General features: G+C 39.1%; 1 protein-coding gene across 3 annotated transcripts in view; it reads right to left on the bottom strand.

The window, feature by feature from the left end:
• DOCK4 (dedicator of cytokinesis 4) overlaps positions 1 to 19,884 on the bottom strand; it is a 431,767-nt gene that overhangs the window by 60,701 nt on the left and 351,182 nt on the right. For 2 of the 3 annotated variants that reach the window (XM_059396554.1, XM_059396556.1), the window contains exons 28-35: positions 18,082 to 18,157; positions 16,205 to 16,305; positions 15,706 to 15,764; positions 7,724 to 7,872; positions 5,936 to 6,021; positions 1,408 to 1,434; positions 1,168 to 1,263; positions 255 to 315 (exon numbers count right to left, since the gene is read on the bottom strand). In XM_059396554.1, the coding sequence (XP_059252537.1) occupies positions 255 to 315; positions 1,168 to 1,263; positions 1,408 to 1,434; positions 5,936 to 6,021; positions 7,724 to 7,872; positions 15,706 to 15,764; positions 16,205 to 16,305; positions 18,082 to 18,157 (655 nt within the window). The remainder of the gene's footprint in view (positions 1 to 254; positions 316 to 1,167; positions 1,264 to 1,407; positions 1,435 to 5,935; positions 6,022 to 7,723; positions 7,873 to 15,705; positions 15,765 to 16,204; positions 16,306 to 18,081; positions 18,158 to 19,884) is intronic. The other variant, XM_059396555.1, reaches the window with a different exon arrangement.

Genomic DNA, 19,884 nt, shown 5'->3' with positions numbered 1-19,884 from the left:
TCTCACACAGCCACAGACAGGCGACGCACTGGGGACCTTCTGCGATGTTCTGGTTGAGCATTTTGGGGGATTTAATTCAACCTGAATCTCGCTGTGCTTCTTTTGAAAACACTTCCAAGCTCTTCTAAGAAGCATCCAGATAAAAACACATTGTAAACTAAAAACAATCGAAATAGTATTTCTGTGAACAAACAGAACGATTCTGTGAATCAAACATTAGGATACAAGGAGGAAGAGAGGAATAGTTTACTAACCAGAAGGCTCACTGTGCAGCCAATCTTTTTGCCATCTACCTCTCCCATTTTCATGCAGTCCCTAAAAACAAAAAGCAAGAGTCAAAACTTAGAACTTCCTTCCTAGGGGCAAACACAGTTTCTTCCATGGGGGTGGGACTGGGGGAGGGTAGGGGCAAGTATTGTCAGAGACCCAAGGCAATTCGCAAGTTGCCCTTGAGAAGGGGGCTCTGGGGACTAGGGGAGCCACCCCAGGCTGCAGGGTCTCAGGTGAGACACTCCTGAGCACCATTTCTGCAGCTCCCTCTCAGTAGACAGGCTCCCCTTCCCATCCCCCAGAAGGAGGGGTGAAGATGTGTTCTTATACATCTTCTTCCAGAGGGGTGGGAAGTAACTGGAAGCCTGGCCATCAACAACAAGAACTAGGGTTTCATTCTTAAAAGGAAAACACCACGCATTTAAGGGGATGAACTGCTTTAACAGTTGAGATCATTTAAAAATCAAAAAATTGCATCTAAGAAAGGTAACAGTGTGCACTTCGCATGCCACCTCCCCTTTCATTTTTTTTTTTTACCCCCTTTCATATGAAAGCAGCCTGACCATACAATTCTCGTTTACACTGACTTCACCCTAAAACCGAAACATTTGCTGGTGTCAACGGCTGAGTCTAAACACCAAAAAAGGTCCCTTTACTCATGGAACTCTGAGAACCTTCTCAATTCACTAAGGCTTTGAAAGAACGATCCACCAAACAAAAGAGAGAAAAAGGGGGAAAAAATGAACTAAAAACTCCGAACCAGCTAGATAAGTCCATTATCCTACTGCACAAGGTACTGGGGGCTGATGATTAACTCCAGCGGAAAGTTGACTGGATCCTGACTCTGCTTTCCCAGCTGGAGCACAGCGCACCCGAGAAGCAGGGGACTCAGCTTACCTGTAATCTAACAACCTCTCCATCAGACGAGTTACAGTGGCAATTAATGAAACGCCACTTTCCCTCCATGTTTCCCGCTCAATTTTCTTTAATAGACTGGAAAAGAAAGAATGCAGGGCATTTTCAACACTTATTTTTATCAGTCACCATGACAACCATCTTACTTTCATCAGTACCTTAAATGCCTTAGCAACCACTCCAACATCGCACAAGTAGCACGATTTGCAAACAATGTCTTACCTAGGATAGGGACCAAATAGCGGAATTCTAATCCAGGAAGCATTGACAAAGCAAATTGATTTTCAGATTATCCAAGTCATAAAATACGAACACATGCATATGATCATATTTTCAAACTATACAAGCACCCCAGAGCTCCAAGACATTCTCCCCTAGCTTCTCTCCTACACTAGCAGAGAAGTGAGCCTTACCACAGCAAATAACACCGCGAAGAGGGAAAACAGAGGACCTCTAAGTTTACTTTGAAATAAGATCTTGCTGTTATTCACATAAAAATGTTTTCCTACCTCTCGGTGGAATGCATCTTCATCCAGGCAATTTTACTGCAATGCAACTGCTAGAGGAAAATCCTTGTACAGACGGTATGACGTTTTGCGTTTTTTCCTTTCCCTTCACATTTGCCCACTCAATACATATTGTACTATCTGTGCACTCACTCAACAGTTTCATTCATTTTGTCATTAGTCACAGGGGATTGTCTATGAGGCTGTTAGAGCAGGTTGGTGACAAGTACTGAACCACAACTCTCCTCCTACATTTTCCCTAATCTTAAGCACCTTGGAGCAGAGGCACTAGGTAAACACAGAATCACAACAACCAGAATAATTAGGATCTGTTTGACTTTCACTCCTGCCTCTTGGCAAATTAAGCATACACTTGGCAAAGTCTTTATGACTGAACTTTCCCCAAAAGATAAAAGTAAGAACAGAGGCACATCCTTCCCTACCCCTCCACATTGAAAGATCCTTTCTGTCTAAAATCGTTTCCTTTTCATCTTGGTTTTGGGATTACCAGAGAAAGAAAACACTTCTCACGAGCACAACCTAAGCCAATCACATATTGTGCTTAAAGGAGAAATAAACATTAAAGGAAAAAAAGCTATTCTGCCCAAACTAGCTTCCTGCCCTCCTCTCTCCCTCACTCCTTCCCCGTGCTATGTTCTTTCCCAATTTCTCTCCCGACTTCCTCTTGCTGTTGCCTTTCCAGAGCCCAGCCTTCTGCCTTGTCTCCTCATCTGTTCCCTATGTAACCCTGAGCTTTCACTTCCTGGGTTATTCTGAATTGCTTCCTGGATTAAGTGGGGGGGGGGGGGGGGGAGGGAGAGAAGCCCTACACCATGGGATGGAGCTTGCCCTGACTCATCTGCCAGGGATGGTCCCCTCGTCTGTTTTAAGTGAGTTTTCTTTTAAAAACCCTCTTAGCGGCCCCTGTTTCAAGCTTAAATGCCAAACTGGTCCCGAACCAAGTCCTCAAATGCAAATCTGCCTGCCAAAGCAGCGCAGGGTGATGTAGAAATTTCCCCAAGTGACAGCCCACACCTCATATACTTTATAGGCTGAAAAACAAAGAACTCAAGTTAAGTAATAATTCTAAAAATATAGGGAGACTTCTTTTGCAGGCATGAATTTCATTAATTTGCACAGCCTCCTGATGCAGTCAGAAATCAGAGCTCCACAAACCCTCTTGTAAGAAGAGGCACAGCTCCGCAGCACCTGCTTCACCTTCAGGAATCCCAGACCCAAATGGCAGGACCAAGTTTAGAACCCGATCCATCTGCTCTTGCAGCCAGGCTTGTTCTTTCTATCGGGAAGCTGGTTCTCCCAGTTTATCTGATACAAACTGAGAAGGGGAGCCTCGCGGCCAGACGAGAAGAGTCTAGCCAACTTCAGGGAGACTGTGTTTTTATTTGGCCCGTGTGCCCATGCTGAGTACACGGGGAACTCACCCGAGAACAGTGAAGGGTGATTTCTTACTGCTAGCTGATAGGCAGTGGGCCTCCCTACCAGTGGAGAGAGGGGTAAACCAGAGTCCTAGAGGATGACATAACACTCAGAAAGCTCTTACTCTGGGAAAGGGCATCAACAGGGGGAGGTAGGATCTGACCCTAAATTTGCTTCTACCTACATCACCACACAGTGGTGGTGAGGCCATCCCTCCTACAGGAAACACCTGTGTCTGTCTGTCCATGCTCTTCTTAATCCAAAAAGAAGAGCCAGACTCCTGAGATACATGTCATGTATCCACTGCTCGGCCTCCAAACTAGAATTTAATGTGTGACTGCCAAATAAAGACCTCTGGAATGACCTTACTTAATTATTTAGAGCAACATATAAGAAAGGAGGGAGAGGGATGGTGGCTCATCCAGAAAGCACCCTACTGTGTGCTCCCACAGCACATTCCCTGTGGTGTCCTCAGCCCTAGGACAGCACCTGCCCCAGGGAGGTACTCGGTAAATAAAACCAAACCAAGCAGAGCCATGGGAAGCCAAATTTAGTTCTGACACTCTATGCTGGAGAGTGTCAGTGATCTGCACTTCCAGCATTATCAAAAATAACAAATCCTGACTTCTACTTACTCAAAAAGATGGAGTATGGGTCCGTGAAGACAATGTTGGGGGATGGGGTGGGGAAAGGTGAGCTAGCTCTTAGGAAGGAAACCAATGCACAGATTTCAAGTCTCCTTCTAAGGAGGCTCTTTGGGCAACTCCTACATTTGCAGGAGGGAGGAAGCTACTTTCAGCTTCTGAACAAAACTGAAGAAGTTTTAGATATGAACTACAGAGAACAAATGAAAATCTGTACCATAATGGCATGTGTTCCCAATTGATAATGTGTGCAGTGACTCATTGTGCTTATACTAATTCGTGGTGACTTCTATTGCCAAAGAAGCACTTCATTGTTTCCTGAAACATGGCTGGCTTTTCACTCTCTTTTCTGAACCCAGGTAGTAATGATATTTAATTATCACTTTAGGTTTTATTTAAACCCAATATGCTGGTAGGAAAGGCATGAAAGAAAAATATTTATAGTAACATTTCTAATAATATGTTAAAAATCACAAAAGAAAAATAATCTCCATTGAATGAATCAGGCACCTTAAAACAGTCTTAACTTCAGAGGCTTAATATATTAATTACTGGTTTCATGCTAACGTCAAGATACATCTTCTATTTCAAAGCCTCATTTAGACACAAGCGTTCCAAATTGCAAGCTCTAGGCCTTTATTAAAGTAGAGAAGAGGCACTATAAAATGATGTATTTATTAATCTTGTGAATTTATTATAAATAATTAATCACAAATCTCCTGAGATTCATTTCGCCGAGTGCTTTCTCGTTTTACTTCTTTGTTCAAACCAAGGACTGGTAACTGAAATGAGAGCAGTTTTCAAAGGCAGTTTATTACCCTGGATGAGGCTTTAATCAGAGTTCTTGCTAAACTCCAGCTGTCATGAAACATAGGCGCTTTGTACACTAGAATGAACAAGGGCTTGGTGAAGAATTACTAAAAGTTCCAGTTTAATTGCAGTACCAGAAGAAAATGATTTTGTTCAGGAGTCAGTACAAAGAATCTATGTTATCATCACCCACCACTATTCCAAGAAATCTGGGTACCCTTCTTGGCTTTTCCTTTGAATGTAATTTTCTTAAAAGGTTCAGGGATGATTCTGAATCAGGCAAGTTGAAAGCTACCAGTCACTAATAATGCTTTCTAAATCTGGATACTAATAATACATCTACTGTTCTAAAGTAACGATCATAAAGTATACAACTTGGCATTTGGCTATCAATTCTGAAGCATGAATGGCTGGACGTGATGCCTGGGCACATACACAAGGCAGAGCATATTCTGTAACAGAAAGACGTATCGCTGAATGATTTTTGTATTTCTGAAAGAACTGTAAACATTTCCCAGGCATAAGGAGCTAGCCCTGCCTTCAAAAAGAAATATTTTATGAACATAGTCGGACTGAAAATGGCTAAGATCCATAGAAAACTGTAGAGAAAACAAGTGTTAGAATGAAAACCCTAAAGTACTAAAACACTCTTACATGTCCTCTCTGGCCATCTCACACAGTGATGAGAACTGGGTTTAGCAATTCACCCTGGACTGTGATCACATTCTATTGGCAAGGACCGCCTCAAAGTCCCCTACAGCACTCTGCAGTCGTTCTAGCTGCCATCCAAATCCAAATCACAGAATTCACTAAAAATGACTTGGTTCTGTGATACTCTAGCAAGAAACATTTAGAAAGCAATTAATAATGCTGAGTGACCAATCAGTATCAATGAATCAAATCAAGTACTGAGAAACAGAGGCCAGCTCTTAGCTTAGTCAAACTGTCAAGAAATCAGCCAAGGATATCTTGCTTTGGAGAGCAATGCACAAGAACCCGATAATTATGTCACTGTCTCCCCACCCCCCATCCCCCGCCCTGCCGTCTTCCCACTCTTAACCCTACTTAAAATCATTATTTTGCAGCCCTGGCTTTAATTCTTAGGATTGAAAAGATTGAGATTTGTTACGTAACACAAGTGATCTGACCTAACCAGAGATTAAAATGAGGAAAGGGGTCTAATCATCAGCATACTAAGATCCTTCACCAGAGTTAGGCAATTATCCTTTATTTCACACTCCACAAAGACAAAGCACTCCTGCGAGACCCAAGCTGCCTTTGCAGCTCTCGGGCGCTCAGCTCTGACACCAAATCCTCTGAAGGGAACCGACTGGGGAGACACGCATTACTCACATACTGTTGAAGAGTTCGCGGTACGTTTCATCACCTTTGCCTTCAGACATCAGGCTGTCCAGTTTGTCAATGAGCTTGGCTTCCACCTGAAACATACCCAAATATTACTCCCTTTCCTCTCCTTCACAAGTGGGTTCCCTAGGCAAACCGAAACGTATTTCTATCTGCAAGGGAAAAAAAAAACACAGTAAATTTTGTGAAAGCAACATTATCATAAGCTGTGGTTAATAGCAGACACCCCCTTGGAATTCTAGGCGGCTACTTTAGATGGAGCAATGTGACTTCAAACTCCCAGAGGGTATCATCTGCTGCCACCAAAGACTTCTATTTATTGACTCAAACACACATGTTTACAGCCCAGCTTAAACACTTGAAATTTTTTTAAGAGCTATAAAAACTGGCAAGTCCTACTTACTTATTTAAAAAAAAAAAATCACTCATGTGTAAGAACATTAGCAAAGTAACATACCCACAGACATTAATTTAAATCTTTGATGTGTTTTCTATCTATTTTCTTTCTCAAAACAGTCTGAGGTTGCACTAAATCTTTGCTCCAGTTGAGAACTTGCCTTATCCATGTGCAGATGGTAGATCCATGGAAATATTCTAAGTCAGCAATAAGCTACATGAGAGAGAAAGGACATATTTCCTGAAAACCTGCCATCAAAACATTTATATCTTCAAGAATGTAAACCCCTTGGGCCTTGAATATCAGGAAAGCAGAAATAGCCCTTCATCTGTCTGAGACAGAGAGACAGAAAGTGAAACACCCCTGCATGGCCAGAGAGAGGGAAGCAACTACAGACTGGGAGAGATACTTGACTTTGTCAAAGGACTAAGCTATTCCTTGGAATCAAATTCTAATAAGGCTATGAAGACCAAAGGAAGGAGAATGGATCTCCCCCAGGCAGATACAATTTTAAAATAGCCTTCCATTCAGTTATTCGCTTTCTTGAAATGAGGTATTGATACAGGTGATATGGCATGCTTCTGGCAGGAGGAGGGGTCTGTGGTCGCCTTCACTCACTCCCAGAGTTGATCATCATTTCTAAAATTTGAGAAAGGCTGCATGTGGAAAAGCATGGTGGGGGGTAGGGGAGCAGATCCTTCACACAGGTGACTGTGTACAGCTCAGTGAGGTGACTACCTGAACAGAAAGAAGGTGACTATTTCCAACTTGAGTGACCTGGCGCAACAAAAAGCAGCTGATTTCTTATGTAATATAGTTTTGTAATAAAGAACTTCTATTCTTTCCAAAACTGGAGCAGAGCTCTCAGAACCTATGTCAATGAAACTAATAGGCTCATCTAGAAATCTAGATGCAAGAATTTCCACTGCTTTCCTGGTTAAACTAATTATCAGCACTTCAAGCAAAAAGCGGTAAAACATACTATGCATCAAATGCTCAAAGCCTAGCCATTCACCAAATGCAATGAGCAGACCCCAGACAGGTCCATGATTTTAAGAACGGTTAGCCTTCTGATTCCTCTGTGTCGTGTCCAACTGGGAACAGATCAAGTCTCTGCCAGCTCTTCAACAGAAACCCTGGAAATCACAGAATTTTTAAGCAGAAGAGGATGTGAGAGCTTCCCCGGAGGCTCAGGGGAATACAGAACTGGAGAAGTGACCAAGGTCACACGAAGGGGAGAAGGCAGACCAGGCTGGAATCGAAGTCCCTTGAGCACTCAGTGCTCTCACTTCCCAACTTGGAGTTGAATCTGGTAGCTCAGAGATGCTCGAGAAGAACTGAAATTCTCCCCAACCGCTCTGAGAAGCTCATCCACTTACCTGTTTAAAGTTGCCACTCCGCCTCTGCTCCCAGTCCATCATATCGTGAAAAATAGGAATCATGACATTCCGGAGATCTGCCTGGGGTATCAAGGTCACTTCTAGGAAAGGGCCAATCAAGGCAGGAATAAAATGAAGCTTGTGTTCTCCTAAATTGAATAACACATTTGAGTTTTAGTATATTTAATCTTAGCAGGAGTTCAGAAAATTAATATTATTGAATTTATTTTAAATGATTGCCAAAAGTATTTTCAATTATAGTTGTCTCTCCAGGCAATAAAGTATTTCTCTAAGCAGATATACAAACCCTAGGTTTTCATAGGTTGATTAATAGTTCTCCATTTTTTATTAAAAAAATTAAGGATTTACTTTTTCACAATTTAAGAAAAAGTTCTAAGATACCATGAAAAATTATATCGCAAATTAAAAATGACAAATTAAAATTACACCAGAAGTTAAATCATCAGGAATTGGTTATGTACACTACAATACCGTCACGCATTAAAATTTGTATGCAGTCACTAAAGCTGAGGTTAAAGAAGGATAAAAGGCAAATCTTTTCAAGAGAATTAATTGAAAAAGCCAAGGTGCAATACAGTATGGACAGGTACCTCTCTCATTTAAAAAAAAAATACATATAATAATCAAGAAGATTATATCCCCCCAATGTTAACCATGAAGGTTATCTCTGGGTGGTAAGAGTAGAGTAGATTTTTATATATGAAGAAAAGTGGTCCCTGCATCATATAAATTTTCTTTTTAATTTTTAAATTTTTAAATAAACATATAATGTATTATTAGCCTCAGGGCTACAGGTCTGTGAATCACCAGGTTTACACACTTCACAGCACTCACCATAGCACCCTCCCCAACATCCATAACCCCCCCCACCCTCTCCCGACCCCCCTCCATATAAATTTTTTTATGTTTTGAAACATAACACACAGCCTAAATAAAATACTAAATGGTCAACCAAAAAAAAAAAGTATGTAACAATTTTCTAAAAAGATTGCACTATAACAATGGTGAACTCAAAATGGTGTATTACCAAAGTACACAAAGCATGATGCCGATACTTCATTGAAAAGGAAGGTAGAGAGCGGGAGGGACACCAGCGAGCTCATCTAGCCGATGAGCATTGAGTTCAGTCCATTACACTAATGGTCTATGTTCAATCTCACAGTCTTACTTTGATGATAAGAACACCGCATACAATGGAAAACACATTATTTCTCAAGTGCTAACCTTGACCATTGAGGCTGAAAGCATAAGACACTTAAAGCGTTCATTTAAAATCCACAGAACAGGTCGGGAAGCTGGGCACAAGAGCCCTGGGGTCATGAAAGAAGATAGTTTCCCCCTTATTATTCTTTTCTACCTCTCATCTTTTGTAGTAAGGGTCAAATACACCCAGAAAATCATGTCATTCAGAGTTACTGGCACATTTTGGAGTTACATACTTTCACATTAATGATCAATTTCTCTCTTTTGTTTTCTGTACTAGAAGGCATTAGGGTGCTCAGATACACACAACTGCAGGGTGCAAATATACACTTCACATTTATATTGACTTTAGAAGAGCTTTTAATTTTTAACTTACTTTATTTCTAATTTTTAAAAAAGATTTAATTTACTTATTTGAGACACAGATTAAGAGAGACAGAGCACAAGGAGGGGCAGAGGGAAAAGCAGACTCCCTGCTGAGCCGAGAGCCCAAGACCCTGAGATCACGACTTGAGCCAAAGGCAGACACTTAACTGACTGAGCCACCCAGGCGCCCCTAATTTTTTATTTTTTGAGAGAGTGAATGGTGGAGGGCAGAGGAGCAGAGGGAGAGGGACAGCATCGTAAGCAGACTCTGTGCTGAGCATCCGGACACAGGACTTGATCTCATGACCCTGAGGTTGTGACCTGAGTCGAAATCAAGAGTCAGATGCTTAACTGACTGAGCCACCTAGGCACCCCTAGAGGGGCTTTCAAAAGAAAGAATAGGAAAGGGAAAATTTGGAAACTGGAAAAAAATGATGGATGAGATTAGAGAGAGGGTGTTTGTGAAGTCATTGTTTTGTGACTGAAAGTACCTAGAGACAGTTCTGCCATCTTTAGGATGTGGCTCCCATTCCTTTTCCTCAGTGCTGTGGGACAATAGCAGGACACAAGTCACAGGCCCCGGCTTATCTGAAAGTCTCCTTCTTTCCAAACTCTGAGGCCACATTGTCTTTTCCTTTCTCTCTGAGATTTCATTAAAAGTAACCTGTTTCTCACCATCTCTTCATCACTTATCCATACCCATTATGTGTGAGGAATAAACTTGGCTTAGAATTCCTTTGCTTTCCTACCTTCCTCTGTGCCCAGGTACAATTTTATCTCTCCCAAGGGACTCCTGAGTTTTCCTCATCTGAGCAAGCACACCTCCTTCTTATTCATGAGAAGACACTTCCTTATTAATCTAACCTTATGCACTTTCCTCTGAAAGAATGAATCCTTTCAAGATGGACAAATGCACTGTGGCAGAATATAGAGAAGCATCAATCCGCAGTTCTTCTCCCTGTGTCTCCCCCATCCTCCCGACACACACATTTCAAGCAGGGAGCTAGCAACCAGCTTTTGCGATTGCTTTCCTCGGTTATTTTTGTCAGGGCAGAAAGCAGAAGCAACTTGAACTCAATCACTCTTCCTGTCATTTGTAAAACCCTAACCCACTCAGTGCTTATTCAAGAGATCCTGACAAGAAAGAGGAAGAGAGAAATGGGGGAAGGAGACTTCTGGCCCAGCCTGAGATGAGCAGGCCTTACACCCGGTCTGGGAGCCTGCCCCCAGGGGATGGCTGCAGGTCTCTGAGGCGGAGTCTACCACAGGCGCTGTACCCTCTGCCGAGCCACGCACTGAAGGCACCAGGAACACAGGACAAAGGTCACCTTGACATGAGACCAATAACCAGGAGGCCCTCCCCACAGTTTCGAGATTATGTAAGACACCAAATCTGTGCATAGCTTTTGGGTATGTGTGGGGAAGAGGTAATAGAAGTGGCAAGAAAGACAAAATAAAATGGAACTTCCTGCCAGCCCAAGTAGTCCTCCCTTGCCTGTTGAAATGAGACTCAGAGCTGCTACATCATTACCTACATTTTTAATCTTTCTTGAGCCTGGCATCCTTTGGCCTCTCCGAAGAAGATCACTAGCAGGTGCTTATTTATCATTGTTTCCCTGAGTATTTTTTAATTCCTTTGTAAAAAGAAAAAAGATCCTATTTATAAGCATTTTACAACCTGATTTTTTTCTTTTAAAAAGGTTGTAATGTGTATTATTTGGGGCCAGATAAGGACTACATTTAACCTGAGTAACGTACAGAATTGTTGAATCATTATGTTGTCTACTTGAAGCTGAAAGAACACTGTATGTTCATTATAGCTCAATAAAACACTTTTTTTTACTATGAAAAATCTTACAGGTGCAAAATTATAAAGAACACTAAAACAGATCCCCACATACCCATCATCTAGCTTCAACAATTAGCAACATTTTTTCCAATCTTGTTTTACCTATCACTCCAAAGGTTTTTCTCTCCCCTAGGGTACTTTAATGCAAGTCTGAGACTTCATATCATTCTACTTGTACACAAATCAGTAAGCATCTTTAACAGGTGGGAATGAATATATATATATATATATATATATATATATATATATATATAACATATATATGTAATAAAGGCATTGTGATTATATATGTGTGTGTATATATATATATATTATACATATATAATCACAGTGCCTTTATTACCTCTAACAATGGCACACAATAATTCCTCAATCTAAAGCTTGCCTATATTAAAATTTCCCAGGGCGCCTGGGTGGCTCCGTGGGTTAAAGCCTCTGCCTTTGGCTCAGGTCATGATCTCAGGGTCCTGGGATCAAGCCCTGCATTGGGCTCTCTTTTCAGTGGGGAACCTGCTTCCCCCTCTCTCTGTCTGGCTCTCTGCCTACTTTGATCTCTGTCTGTCAAATAAATAAATAAAATCTTTAAAAAAAAAATTTCCTGATTGTCCTAAAACATGTTATTTACAGTTGGTTTCTTTCAATCATAATCCAGACAAAGTCCATTTACTACATTTTACAGCCCAATTTTCTACTGATAGTAGACAGGCCACACCCACTTTTAAATCACTGTACAGGAAAGCATGAAGAGAGCCTTATTTGCTGAAAACACAGTTTGGCAACACAGAACCTGTGTAAACCTGAACAGGATCTCGCCATGTAAAACTTAATTCCTCCCTGATCAGCAAAGCAAAATTGGGAGCTGTGTATGACAACAGCAAAATAAACTTTACGTAAATGATTTCTTTTTAAACCGAAGATTTAGTATACTTTCCCCATCCCTAATTGTCAGCCACATGGTCTTGTTTTGAAGTATTTAGGGCATCTGCTACTTGGGCTGTTGGAGTTTTATATTTATGGGCACAGAACAGCCTGTTAGGGAAGTATTGATTTTTTTACGGCAGTTACAAGACGCTGTGTTTGCAAATGTGGAAAAAAGGGCCCACTTTATATTTAGTAAGAATGTTAGTTCCACTAAAAATAGCAAGAAAAATCTTAACCTTGAAGCACAATGAATGCCAAAGCTGGGACACAGTAGTCAAGACTAGCCTCTTTCTTTGTAGACTATTTTGTTAGCATAGTACTAATGTATGAAATTTGTGTGCCTTCCCCTTTCTCCTGACAGGGCATTTTTAGTCCTTCTGCTTGGAAATGAAAATACTGAGGAACAACACATTTAAGAAAAGGTATTTACTTTTCACTACTTGGTCTTTACTCTTCAAAAGTAAATTATTTTATCAAAACCACAAGGAAATGTCACTTGACACCTGTTAGGATGGCTACTGCCAAAAAAAAAAAAAAAAAAAGAAAGAAGAAGAAGAAGAAGAAAGAAAGACAGACAGACAGACGTGGGACGCCTGGGTGGCTCAGTCAGTTAAGCACCTGACTCTTGATTTCAGCCCCAGTCATGATCTCAGGATTGTGGGACTGAGCCCTACATCAGGCTCCGTGCCGGGTGTGGAGCCCGCTTAAGATTCTCCTTCTCCCTCTCCTTCTGCTCCACCCTGCCCCAGCCCCACCCCACTCACATACCTGTGCACATACTCTCTCTCTCAAAAAAAGAGAGAGAGAGAGAGAAAAGAACAAGTGTTGGTAAGGACGTGGAGACTGGAACCCTTATGAACTGTGAATGAGAATGTAAAACGGTGCAGTCACTGTGAATAGAGTATGGTAGTCCTGTAATTACTCCATGATCCATTGCTCAACGGTAATTCAAGGGGATATAATGATAAGATTTGAAAATCGTACAGCTCTGTGCTTAAAAGCAGACTCAATTACATGTACCCTTTATTCCTTGTTCTCAACAGAAGGTAAAAACCAACCCTGTTTCTACTTGAAGAATGCAAGTTTCCACACTTCTAGGTAAGTACTGATGACCAAAATCCGATTTAAAAATACTATTCTGTAAAATTTCTGTTTGTGTTTGTGCATTAGACTAACTGGGTATTTTCAAGTGGCAAAAAATGTATTCAGTGCTCTGAGTATTATTTCCTCATTGCAATTTATTTTCTAAAAGTTAATGTTTTTTGTATCAAACTAAAAACCATGGAGGCTCTTGACTTCTGAAGTCATAAAGCTTCCTTGATTTACTAAAACTGACAATTTATTTTTATCAAGATTTTCTTGTCCACAGAAATCAGACAAAAAGTTTAAAATTTGAGATTTAAACACTAAGCTCTGTGCAGGTATGGTCCATTTTTTCTTGTATCTCTCCAAATAATGTGCACAGAGCCAGTGCCTCATGAACTATTCAATTAAATGTATTGTCCTGTTCCATTAAGAAAAGGATATCTGTAATTATCTGAATAAATTCTTCTTTAGCATTCCAAATACTCAACAGGACATATTTATAGGTAAACCAAATTATAGCAAATAGATTTTCATATTTCTAAGTAACAAGCTGACTTAAGGTCTAAAAGGGGTGTTAAAACAGTACTTTGAATACTTAATTTTTCTTATCATTTTGTAAGAATATTTGGATGTTGGAAGAGAGGCTTCAACATTTCTGAACATTTCCCCATTCTAGTTGTTGCACAATAGCAGTGACCTTTAAAATTCACCTTGTGTTTTGGAAGTCTCAGAAAAGTCAGGACACAACTCTAGGGTAATACCCCGAAAACCAAAGAATGAAGTGAAAATTCATACCCACCCTGTATTGAACTAGGTCCTGCTGGAATCCATAGTTGAGTCTAAGGAGCCTTTCTTTATATATATATGTATATATATATATATACACACACACATATACATATATGTTTTTTTTTAATATTTTATTAATTTATTTACCACAAGTAGGCAGAGAGCAGGCAGAGAGGGAGTGGGGGAAGTGGTCTCTCCACCGAGCAGAAAGCCGAATACGGGGCTCGATCCCAGGACATTAGGATCATGACCTGAGCCAAGGCAGAGGTTTTAACCCACTGAGCCACCCAGGTGCCCCTAAGGAGCCTTCTAACAGACTGCCATAACTGAGCTAGAGCTAGCCTCTAGGGCTGGGAGAACAGAGAAAAGGGAGAGTATCTAAAGCAGTGCTTTTCAATCTTTAGCCAAGAACCACCTGGAGAACCTGTGAAAACTCAGCTGTGTCCCACTCTCTCCGTGATTCTGTTTCAGTAGAATCAACAGCTCTGGGGCGGAGCCAGATGATTTCCCTTCCTCACAAGCTCCCAGGTGCTGCTGCTGCTGGCTTATATGAGAACCAATGTTCTAAAGAGTACTGGCATAATAACATCTTGTTAAATTAATGCCAAACGCAATATAGACACTACAGGGCTTTGAAAAACAACACAGAGAATGAACAAAACCTAAAGACTGAAATGAGTACTCTTCAAATAAGACAAACTCCTGCTCTTTTTGGGCTGACTCTAAAGATACATCGTGGACTTCTGGCTGGCCTTAGACAGCTGGAGGTTGCTTTCAAAATGCCAACTCACTTTTATTTTCTGAAATTACCAGCAAGTACCGAACACTGGGCTCAGTTTTATATAACAAGTCTTCCTCAAATTGCTATGAATATTGCTATGCATATATTGGTCTAAAATCACTCTGTAAATAAATGGAAGTAAAACGCTAATGGTTCTGTTTTCATTTACAGAAAACAAATCCTGCCATTTCCAAGTTGTACTTGGGTGAGTCCAAGAGGAGAGATACTTTTAGATAATTACATATTCAATTCAAATAGGCCCATCACTTTAATGAATCATGCAGTAATAGTAAATGAATGCTATAAACTTGCATAGTTAGCATACAAAATTTAAAAAGTTGGAATCTCTAGAAAGAAACCCTATGCCAATGCGATGGTAAAACAATCTGTTTTCCAAATATTATTCTTCTCCAAGCAACCAGGTCTGGGTCATCAATTTGCCAGAGCAGTACACTCTATCTGCTGTATCGGATTAACCAGATTGAATCTAATAGTTTCTTAGCAACTGCAGAGGCTTTAAAATCCTTTGTATATACTCTTTATGATATAGATCCATGGTGTTTTTAAGAGTTCTGGTGCACGAGTCGGTGTTTCATAAATTTAATTCTAAATATGTTATGATTCATAGACTCAGCTCAGAGTACTAGAAATTTTGAGTTGTTACAATCCCAAATTCTGAAAGGTTAGCTCATTACTGAACACGTGTGTATTATTGGAGCAATGCTAGATAATAAAATTTATCATTTATTAATAATGAAACACACAAAGGTAAGATGAGTTTTCAGACAGATACCAATTTTAAAAAGTTAGTTATAACCATATTCAATGCCAAAATATCAATTACATTCTAAGGATGACTTTACTGATCTAAACACTGTCACTTGTACGTTGTCCTTCTTCATTTATACACTTAAAAGTACAGTGACAAACTGCACAATGGAGGTGGCTTCTCTTTCCATTACTTACCAAGGTTTTGCCACATGCTGAAAATTTCACAACCCATTGTGACGCGCATGTCACCATACCTGAAATAAAACAGAAAGCAAATCTGATACAAAGTCTTCAAAACAAAGAAGTATTTGTGTCTCTTTGGGACAGAGAAGTATTTTTGTCTCTTCTGAATTAAAAGACACTATATTTGTAATTAAAGATAGTTAATGTAGATGTCTTGATGCTTCTAATGCAAATCCTTATATAAATCCTTTAATGAAATAGATTTGTCCTCTAATTAATTTGCTACTATAACACACTAATTTCTGAAAGATGGAGCTCCCTCACCCAAAAAAAAGTATAAATAAGTTCAAAATTTCCAGAAAAGATTGCTTGTCCTCTTGCTCATTGCCTCTCCACTGTCATTTCCAGTTACAGATACCTAATTTATGAATCATTTAAACCAAATGCCCTCTTAAAGGCATAACATTTGATTTGCCTCGTATTCCCCACCCAATTATACATTGATACTTACTTTTCTAACACCTTCTTCTTTTTGGAAGGTGTGAACATCTCTAACTGAAGACACAACTGGTTGATAAAAATGACGGCAAGGTAAAAGTAAGAATCCCAAATCTAAAACAAGAACAAAACATTTAAATGCTATAGTTTACAAAAATATTGACAGATTAAGTGACATATCTTGGATTTGCTTCAAACGTGGTGAGTGGATGGAGGTAGAGTTGAAGTAAGATCGGCCCCGTGTGGATAATAGTTTAATCTGGATATGGGTACATGGGGGTTCATCACACTATTCTCTCTGCTTTTACACATGCCTGAAATTTGCTGTAACAAAGAGGGAAAGCAAATAAATACTATCTATTTCTATACTGCTTCCGGGCCATACCCCAGGTTTCTTAAGGTCCCTGGTGTATGTTAAATCCTTTGTTTCTCTTATAATATGTCTGAGGTATAAGTTGGGCTATTTTATTCCTGCGAGAATTCATTTTTGGAACTCCTTTTAATGGAGAATTAAAAAAAAAAAAAAGGCATACACTTCTCTGGGTATGCTAATTGCTTTAAATTCAGACAGTATGTAAAAATTCCCTGCCCAGACAAATCTTTTGAGTTTAAGGTTTCTTGTACCAAAAACAGCACCAGAAAGAGATCAGAATAAAATTCCCAGAAATAAACTTAACCAAAAACATATGACATAATGGAAGGAAACTATTTCTTCATGGACACCAAGTAAAATTGGAAATAATAAGGAGAAACATCATAAAGAATTAATATCTTTTATGTATAAAGAGCTCTTATAAACAAAAAATATAAGAATGAGCAAAATAATGAAAAAGTCAAGAACAGATACTTCACAAACTAAACTAAACTAAAATATGAATTTTAGTCAGTAATTTTAGGTTGGTAGATATATAGGAAATCAAATATAATTGGCATAACCCTTAACTCATTGTTCCACTTACAAATATATATCCAAAAAATAATTAAGGATATATGCCAAATTTTATATTGTAAGAAGGCACATAGAGTAATTTCTAAGAATAAAACAGCAGAAACAACTAAATATTAAACAGCAGAGTTGTAATCATGAAATTTTCATATATTTATTATTGCACGGTATGATATAAAGACATAGTATACAAACTTTAAATTCCATTGGTTTTCACTGATTTGTGTTTTTTTTGTATTTTCTAGTTATCCAATAGGGACAGTTTATTCAATGTTGAATATGAAAAATGTTATTTAAAAAGAATAGGAAATACAGATGCCAAAACCTGAAAACATCATTAAGAAAGGAAGCCAAAACAGGCATTGCCCATCTTTGTTTACCATTTATCATCTTCCATTTAGAAAACAGTATATTAAGAATTCTTAGGCATACCAAATTATATTATAGATGTACCAAAAGTTCTGCCTTAAAGAATTTTACCAATCTTTTATTTTGTTTCTTTTCATTAATTCATTCTAAAAAAAAAAAAAATGTGATGATGGAGAAGTAAAGGAACTGAAGCATTTACTTCGTAAACATTTTCTTCATATAAACTCTACGTTAAAAAGTCCTAAAAACATATTCTAAGTTCCCCTTGTCACACATGAGGACCATACAAGAAACAAGAATGAAAATTTATAGTAACAACAAGAAACTACGTCCACTTAAGCACTATGATTTCCACTAGGTTGGTAAGCATGATTATAGCCCTATCTTGTTCACAAATATAATGAAAACTTCTAATATTCATCATTAAAGCTAATATAGTCCAAGATTAATTTGGGGTAGGTGGAATAAATATGTTTTCCTATTATTAAGAGAAAGAAAATATGTTAGGTGATTTCCTCAAGTAGAAGGTGAAAGACCTCAGCTCAGACAGGAGAGTCATCCAAATGGATACTTACTTTATAATCAAAGTTTTCATTTAAGAAGTTCTTACGAAGTGCATCAGACAGGTATAGAACTGTTGTAATAATAACACTAGTGATTAAAAAAAAAAAAGAAAGAACATTTTAATTTGGAAACTTCACATTAGTGAAAATGATGTATTAGATAAGAATAAAAAACAATTAAGGTAGAAGGAGAAAACCTTCAGGGGCACCTGCGTAGCTCAGTCAGTTAAGCATCCAACCCTTGGTTTCAGCTCAGGTCATGATCTCAGAGTCCTGAGATCAAGCCCCATGTCAGGCTCCGTGCTCAGTGTGAAGTCGGCTTGGGATTCTTTCCCTCTCCTTCTCCCTCTGCTTCTGCTCCCCTCCCCACCCCCCCAAAAATCAATCAATCAATCAATCCTTTAAAAAAGGAAAAGAAAAGAAAACCTTTAGGAAGCATGTTGAACAATATTACTTGAATACCATGTGCTAACTTTTTAAAATTTTCTTTAAAGTAATCTTTATATCCAACATGGGGCTTGAACTCATTACCTCCAGATCATGAGTCACATGCTCTACAGAATGAGTCAGCCAGGTGCCCCCAACGTGAAACAATCTTAGATGACTTGTATTTGAAACAGGAAAAAGGAACACCAGCCCCCCCCTCCAAAAAATCCATCACTGAAGTTGGGTTCTTTGTAAAATGATACCCAGATCTATGAGATCATATGACTCAGGCAGAAATATATCAATCTCCTGATGTTTTATAGTGCTTTTATTAATTTCTGAACAAAGCAAAATGATTAATCCAAGTTTAGTGTTCCACATTTGATGAACATGGAAGAAAGCCACACTTAAAAAAAATACAGAACAAGAAACTGGAGCCCAAAGATGAAATGGATGAAGTGAGAGAATATATTGAGAATTTATGAGAGATATTCTCTCTGTTCTCCCCCATTTAAGATATTATGGGGCAGGCAAGAGCTATGGAAGGCAGACTCCCTCTCTCCTGGTGACAGAATGCCACAAAAGAAACCATTACAGACTGTGAAATTGTCTATAATCCAGCAGTAAGCTGTGTGAAACTGCTAGTGGGTGGTAAGGCCATTCAGAGAATGGGGCATCTCAGGGCTGGAGAAATTAGGGAAAGATGAATCGACATTCAACTGGTTCATTTAATATTACATACAGCATTACATTGAAACAACACAGGTCATTCTCCAAAATACTATATACTAATGGTATATATATGGTTGATCCTGAAAACCTCCTCGGCCTCTGCTGAGACACATGCCCAGAGGAGTGTTTGCGAGACTTTAGTTCTCAGCACATGACCTCCAATAAAACAAAACACCCCACCAACTTCACACCTTGATTATCTTATTGGTAAAACCTGGACTAGAGGGATATTTACTAATTAGAAGAATATTTACAGTCTTTGAAACACATAAAGGTTCATTATCGATATCTGCTGGAAAATTCACTATGATCGCCTTCTCCTGGGATAGGGGAATATTAATGAGACTAAGTGGTTGGATGACTGAATGAGAATAGCTCAAGGTAAAGAAAGGGAAGAAGAAAAACCATCATTCCTCAGGCACCTGCTGTACCATGAGGAAGCACGTACATTTTATGTATGTCAATTACATCTTTCAAAGAATCTTACTGTGAAAGTTAAGTATAAGCAAAGCCCATGAAAATGAAAAGTCCTGTGGTATCTCCACTCTCACCTCAAACAGACGTACATTTTATGTATGTCAATTACATCTTTCAAAGAATCTTACTGTGAAAGTTAAGTATAAGCAAAGCCCATGAAAATGAAAAGTCCTGTGGTAT

This window comes from Mustela nigripes, chromosome 4 (genome assembly GCF_022355385.1).
Source record: "Mustela nigripes isolate SB6536 chromosome 4, MUSNIG.SB6536, whole genome shotgun sequence".
NCBI lineage: Eukaryota > Metazoa > Chordata > Mammalia > Carnivora > Mustelidae > Mustela > Mustela nigripes.
Note: the sequence above shows the minus strand (reverse complement) of the source record. Positions and strands in the feature narration are given on the sequence as shown.